Source organism: Notamacropus eugenii, chromosome 2 (assembly GCF_028372415.1).
Source record: "Notamacropus eugenii isolate mMacEug1 chromosome 2, mMacEug1.pri_v2, whole genome shotgun sequence".
Lineage (NCBI taxonomy): Eukaryota > Metazoa > Chordata > Mammalia > Diprotodontia > Macropodidae > Notamacropus > Notamacropus eugenii.
The window spans coordinates 56,221,479-56,228,762 of NC_092873.1; the positions used below are offsets into that span (position 1 = coordinate 56,221,479).

A 7,284-nucleotide genomic window follows, 5' to 3' on the forward strand; every position below is an offset into this window, starting at 1 on the left:
AGAGTGGTTTGCCATTTTCCTTTTCCATACCACTTTACAGATGAGGAAACTGAGGCCAGCAGGAATGTGTGACTTTCCCAGGGTCACCCAGCTAATAATCCCCTGAAGCTGTATTTGAACTCAGGAAGATGAATCTTCCAGACTCTAGGCCCTGAACTCTGTCTTCTCTGGCGCCACCTAGCACCCACCATAGGAATATAGCATCCTAAACTTGGAGCTAGAAGGTACCTTAGAAGTCACTGAGGAAGAGAGAGATAGGAATTTGATAAGCATAACCTCCGAGTCTGAAGTCAGTGCTTGTTCACTGAACCTCACAGCATTCAAGGGGGAATCAAACCCAAATCTTCCTGGCATTAAGTCCATCCATAATGCTCTGAAAATTCTTTTGAATTAAATACTTTTCTTTAAAATCCCAAGAACAGATTCAAGTTCTTCCCTAGTATCTAATGAAGGCTGGGTGTAGATGGACCAGTAGGTGGATGCTCGTTTTCATGATGGAATTAAGGAATGGAAAATTTCCTTGAATTGATAAAACACTAGCTAGCAAGGACAGACACAAAGTGAGAACATGTCACAGCTGCTATTATTAGGGACTTACTGATTGTCCTAATGAGTATAATTAAAATCTCAACATTAATTACTTAGTGAAATGAGTCTTGTTTGTGTTTTTTAATTCATCTTCTCCAGAGGTGTGTGCTCACAGGTAGCCTTTGGAAGGTTCTAAATTCAGTCTGGTTTTCTTTCAGGTCTCCCGGTAGGCTCTCGGAGACTCAACACAAGGCAGGTTCAGAAACTGCCAAACATGGACATGATTTTCCAGGAAGCCCTCCTCAAGATGAGGAGACAGTACCCAGGGTGTATCTCTCGGGAGACCTGTGTCAGAGCCGTGCAGGCTTCTGTCCAGTACCCCTACGATGAAGGGAAAGAGAAAGAGAAAGAGATGTTCCTTTACCTTTTGAGCACAGGACAAGCAAAAGCCCTGCAGTATGCCTTCTTTGCTGAGAAATCTGTGGGGAAGTGGCTGACCCCCTCTGGGGCATCATGGAAGACCTCCTCTCCACAGTCTGTCTCCTCTGCAGCGGTTGTGGGTAAGAAATCAACAAGAGCTTCCATACCAGAGCATGAGAAAACACTTGCTTCAGTCCTAGGGCAAGAAGCCCAATCTCTTCAGGATCAGTGACCCTTTCACAAACACAGGCGTCATTCCTGTATAACTTAGGAGACAACCTTCATGAGTTGTTAACACTGATAGTTCTGGGACTCTCCTTCTTCGTGGAGTCACAGAATTGCTAAACATGAGAGGAAGAAGGGACCTCAGTTGGCTTCTTGGAGGCTTCCCCCATGGGCTCCTGTTTGTATCCTCTGGGACCAAACAGAACATGTCTAGTCTCCTGCCCCCCTTGGTCTTTTCTCCAGGCTAAACCTTCCCTGAGTTTCTTCAAGTGATACTCCTCTCACTTTGACTCCAGCCCCCTTGCCATCCTCACTGCCCTCTTCTGGATGCTCACTGTGCTTATCAGTGACTACCCTGAATTGTGGCTCCTCAAACAATACCACTGAAGTCTCTTCAGATGACGTTGGGCAAAGGCAGAGTACAGAAGGACCACCATGTCCTTATTCCAAAAAGATAGGGCCCTCGCTACAGCCAGGGATTATATCCATTTTTTTAGCTGCTGCATCTCATGACTAACACATACTAAGTTTTTCATTCACCAAAATGCTCAGATCTTTTTCAGAACGATGGTTTCTATCCATGCCTGCCCATCTTAATTGAGCCAGTCAATTAGTCAGAAACTTATTAATCTGCCAGACCAAGCGTTGGAAGCCACATAGTCCTGGGAGACAGGCATTCTGGGTATTAGTATCTCCATTTTACAGATGAAGAAAACTGAGGTTTAAAGTTAAGTGACTTGGTTACGGTCACATAACTAGTAGGTATCGGAAAGAGTTTGGAACCCAGGTCTTCCTGACATAAAGTCCAACACTGTTCACTCTCTGATTTCCCCCACTGATGGCAAAGGATTTCAACCCTCCCATGCTCTCTCAGCCCAGGTGAATACTCCACCTAAAGTGTTGGGGGCCACATCACTGATGTGATATCCAAAGTAGTGGAACATGTGGGTCATTGCTCACTCTTGCCATGCGATAAAGTCATCTACTTCTCCAGCTGCATGTTTCTCTGATGACATCTTTTATTCTCCTTTTCTTGGGCAATTCTTGATAGGTAATGTGGGGCAGCCTTTTCATGCCTACCATGGACTGCCATGTTTCTCTTTGGATACAGCTTTAATTCTTTGAAGACTGTGATATTTTATGTGTGGCCACCATGCGGCATCCACAGAAAAAAATGTTTAAGAAATGGACCATCCTTTTTGGAGAAAATCTTAGGGGATTATAAAACATGGCAGTTTCCCTGAAGGCAGTTCAATCTACTTTCCTATTCATCTCTGGGCCCAGTTCACTGTCCAGTGTCTGTCCAAGTTATTTACACTGATGGAGTCTATCTAACTGAGTATCATTGCGTATTAGACATTTTCCATCCACTTGGTTTTTCTTGTATGGATAGTTAAGCCCAACTCTTGAGAATGATTATGGATCTCTGTTAGGAGACCACACTTTTCTGCAGCTTGATGAGATCAGTATTCTATCACTTGGAAACTGGAGCAGTGGAAGGACCCATATGTCTCAAGGAATCTCTTCTGTACATCTTTTTGTACTTTTCCCATCAGCTCCTAGCACAGTAATTGGCATATATCAAATACTTAAGGAATTGTCCATTGAATCAAACTGATTTATGGGATTGGCCAAAAAAGGTAGTGTTTTTGAGTGTTGGACAAAAGCGCTTTCTGTTCTGTGCTCTCTAACTATTGTGATATTAATATTCTTAGAGTATAACTTCTTAAAGGTGAAGGGGGCAAGTAGGAAGAAGAAGGAAGCATGTCAGCATCAGGTTTTGGGAGGTCTCCAAGTGCATAGCCTAGGAATTTGTGCTTGACCCTGTGCTGTTTAACATTTTGGTCAGTGACTTGCATAAAACTACAGAAAGCATCCTTGTTAAATTTGAAGGTCATGACAGGGTCAGTTTTCAAAAAGATCTTGACAGGTGAAAGCACTGAGTTGAACTGAACAAGATTAAGCTTAATAGAAATAAAATGTAAAGTCTTAAATTGGAGGATCCAAAAATCAACTTCACATATACAAGACTGGAGAGGCCCAATGAGGCAGTAGTTTGTTTGAAAAAAATCTGGGGGTCTTATTGGAACACAAATTCAATATGAGTCATGGCATCCAAGAAAGTTAATGGAAACTTGAGATTCCATTAGGAGAGACATAACATCCTTTTTTCTGGTGCCATGTCTACCTAATAGTGTCAGAAGGGGCACAGCCAGAATGACTTTTGCTCCCTGCAGCTCCCTGTTCCTCTTATCCCACTGGGGAGTCCTTCCCAGAACCTCCATTTTGAGGAAGGGCCAGCCTGGCCATCCTTCCTTCTCCAGACTTTGATGTTGCGCCACTATGTTATCTTTCAATGTTAGAATTTCTTTCACTGTTAGAAATTAGAATTGCCCTCTCTACTTGAGGGCAGGGACTATCTTTCTTTTTGCTTGTATTTCTACCCCTAACATTGATTAAATATTTAGTACCTACCAATACAAAAGTAAAACATTCCATTCTCCCCGGAAACTTCCTACTTAGAGAAGAGAATTATGGTCACAAAGATGGGTGAGCAGGACATGATGGTGTCTCCAACCTGTTTGAGCATGCCAAAATGGTCACATAACGAGTACAGTGTCAGAGGCAGGATTCAAATGAACCCAGGTCATCCTGAGTCCAAGCTCTTGGCCCACTCCACGTAGTTGCCTGTATAATTATAAGTAATAAGCTTTTTTCATCTAGATGTCTGATTTCAGCAGCATAGGGAATGACGAAAAGTCTAGTGCTTGGGGGCCTGGAGGGAAAAAACCCCCAGTGTCATACTGTGTGATGGTCAGTCTCTTTCTCTTTACTTAGTGGAACATTTGTGTGTGTGAAGCATCCATCCAGTTGTCCAGCCCTGATTTCAGTCTTGTCCCACATGGTCCAATCTCTTCTTTTGTCTCTAGGTTTGGGAACAATGGGAAGAGGCATTGTCATCTGTCTGTTGAAGGCCAACATCCCGGTTATCGCCATGGAGCAGAATGAGAAACAGCTGGATCAGGCCAAAAAGGTGATCACCTCCCTCTTAGAACGAGAAGTCTCCAAAAGGAAGAGAAGTGGCCAGGAGTGGAAACCGCCAAGGCTCCAATTCACCACCTCCCTGGATGAGGTAGCAGGTGTGGATTTAGTGATAGAGGCCGTATTTGAGGAAATGGGACTGAAGAAACAGATCTTTGGCAAATTGTCAGCTAAATGCAAGCCTTCAACCTTTCTGTGCACAAATACCTCAGCCCTGGACGTTGATGAGATCGCTTTGTCCACAAGTCATCCTCAGCAGGTCATTGGCACCCACTTCTTTGCCCCTGCTCACCTGATGAATTTATTGGAGGTCATCCCTAGTCGTTATTCATCTCCTACTGCCATTGCCACAGTCATGAGCTTGGCAAAAGCCATGAATAAGGTTGGCGTTGTTGTTGGAAATTGCTTTGGATTTGTTGGCAATCGAATGCTGTATTCTTTCTCTGAACAGAATAATTTCTTAATAGAAGATGGCAGCCAGCCAGCAGAAGTTGATCAAGCTCTGGAAGAATTTGGTTTCAGAATGGGTCCTTTTCGAGTGTCAGATCTGTCTGGATTGGATGTGGGTTGGAATTTACGGAAGAATCGAGGCCTCACAGGACCTGCAATAGCCCCAGGAACACCTATGCGCCAACGTGATGGTAGACGGTATTGTCCAATTCCTGATATTCTGTATGAACATGGAAGATTTGGCCAGAAGACTGGCAAAGGCTGGTATCTGTATGACAAACCAATGGGCAGGATTTCCAAACCAGATCCCTGGCTTTCCAAATTCTTATCTGAGTACCGGCAGAACCACCACATTGAACCACGGGTCATCACGTCAGATGAGATTGTGGAGCGCACAGTGTATTCCCTCATCAATGAAGGCTTTCGTATCTTAGAAGAAGGCATGGCTGCTGGTCCCGAACACATTGATGTAATCTACAATAATGGTTATGGATGGCCAAGGCACAAGGGTGGACCAATGTTCTATGCCTCTGTGGTGGGACTACCCACAATAGTCGAGAAGTTACAGAAATATTACCAGAAGAATCAGGACATCCCCAAGTTGGAACCTTGCAATCTTCTGAAGAAATTGGCCTCCCAGGGGAACCCTCCTCTTCAGGAATGGCAGAGGTTGGGGGGTCTTCACAGCAGCAAACTGTGATTTCACTCAGGCTCCCCAGATGGAGCCTTCCACCCACCCACCTCTGGCAGACATTGTTGAAATAAATCAAAACTCAATCAAAGGCTTTCAAAGCAAAAGCAGAGCAAAGCAAAATCTATGGGGGAAATTATGGGCATGGGAACCCTTTCTGTGGGGCAGCTTCTATAGGGTGATTCTAATGGTTCAATACCATAAATAGCCTTGTTTAACTCCTTTGGTGACCAGGAAGGAGGGGGCATGTGCCAAGCAGCTCAAACCACCAGTGCCACCTTGACCCACTCCTCTTTTCAGATGGAGGCAGTCCAAGACCCTTAGCTCAAAAGCTTTGGGAAAAGCAGTACCTCCTACCCCACTGGACCTTCTTCAGTCCTGCCCTTCCAGCCATCTTTGAGGGGAGCAATCATCATGGAAAAGTTGTCTGCCTTTCTTACCAACACCAGCTGCCACTTAGAGCTGGCAAACCCAGGAATTCTGGCCAAGGGAGCACCTTCCAGATCAAGGAAACTGCTTCCAATTCAGTCTCCACAGTGATCATTCTAAAAAGTATCCCCTATGAAGATGCTATCTGCTATTTGCAATGTTGCTACCATAGCTCCGGAAGAGGCAGAGCAGAAAATCCTCACTATTAATACATGCCATTTAAAGAATTGGAAATTGAGGGGATGCCCATCAATTGGGGAACAACTGAAGAAGTTGTAGTATATGATTGTGATGGAATACTATTGTGCTATAAGAAATGATGAGCAGGCGGACTTCAGAGAAACCTGGAAAGACTTATATGAACTGATGCAAAGGGAAATGAACAGAACCAGAAGAACACTGTACACAGTAACAGCAATATTGTGTGATAATCTACTTTGAATAACTTAGCTATTCTTACAATACGGTGATCCAAGACAATTCCCAAGGACTTATAATGAAAAATGCCATGCACCTCCAGTGAAAGAACTGATAGAGTCTGGATGCAGATCGAAGTAGACATTTTTACTTTATTTTTCTTGGTCAACATTTTCTTTTGCAACATGGCTAATATGGAAATATTTTTTATGACTGCACATGTATAATCTATATAAAATTGCTTGCCTTCTTAAGGAGGGGGGAGACGAAGGAGGGAGAGAATTTGGAACTCAAAATTTAAAAAGTTAAAAATTTACATGTAAAAAGTCAACTAAAATGAAAGGTTAAAAAAGTAAAGATGGTCTGGGAAGAGGCAGGAAGAAGGCTGCAAGGAGAAGTTGTGGTGGTATAACAACAAAGGACATCAATAAAAAATATTCAAAACAAAAAAGGAAATAGGAAACATACTGCGCTCTGAATCAAACCTATATTAAGACACTTTATACATTAAAAATAATTCTTGTCATTATAAAGTGATTCAGTGTCAGAAATGGTGAAAATTGAATCTTTGCAAATGTATTAAGGCAGAAGCCTTCTTTGCTGCTGCTCCCTGAAGGCCAGGCATCTTTTCCCTGATCTGCAGCTGAAAGCTTCCCTGTGTATTGTCTCCCCCATCGCAATGGGAGCTCCTGGAGAGCAGGGATTACCTGTCTTTTTATTTGTAACGTCTGTGCTTTGCATACAGTAAGTGCTTAATAAAATGCTTATTAATCCATTCTTTCATTGGAGTCACTCATTTATGGGCACACACACACACAAACACACACACACACACACACACACACACACACTCTGTCCCCTCCCAACTTTGTAACCTCATTGTCTACCCTGATGCTTCACGCTCATTCAGCCATGTGCGTTACCACTTGCCAAATTTGCCATTTCCATCTCTCCAACATTTCTCAAACACACATCTCCTTGTCTCTGGTCACACAGCTACCACCTTCCTTCAGGCCCTCATTCACTTGTTTCTGGACTATTGTAATAACTTCATAATTAGTCTCCCTGCTCCATGCCTCTTC

At 43.4% G+C, this 7,284-nt stretch overlaps 1 protein-coding gene across 1 annotated transcript in view; it reads left to right on the forward strand.

Annotated features, from left to right (window-relative positions):
• EHHADH (enoyl-CoA hydratase and 3-hydroxyacyl CoA dehydrogenase) overlaps nucleotides 1-6,722 on the forward strand; it is a 30,095-nt gene extending 23,373 nt beyond the window's left edge. The window contains exons 6-7 of the mRNA XM_072640415.1: nucleotides 747-1,088; nucleotides 4,104-6,722. Coding sequence (XP_072496516.1) covers nucleotides 747-1,088; nucleotides 4,104-5,365 — 1,604 coding nt within the window. The 3' untranslated portion in view covers nucleotides 5,366-6,722. The remainder of the gene's footprint in view (nucleotides 1-746; nucleotides 1,089-4,103) is intronic.
• The last annotated feature ends 562 nt before the right edge of the window (nucleotides 6,723-7,284 follow it).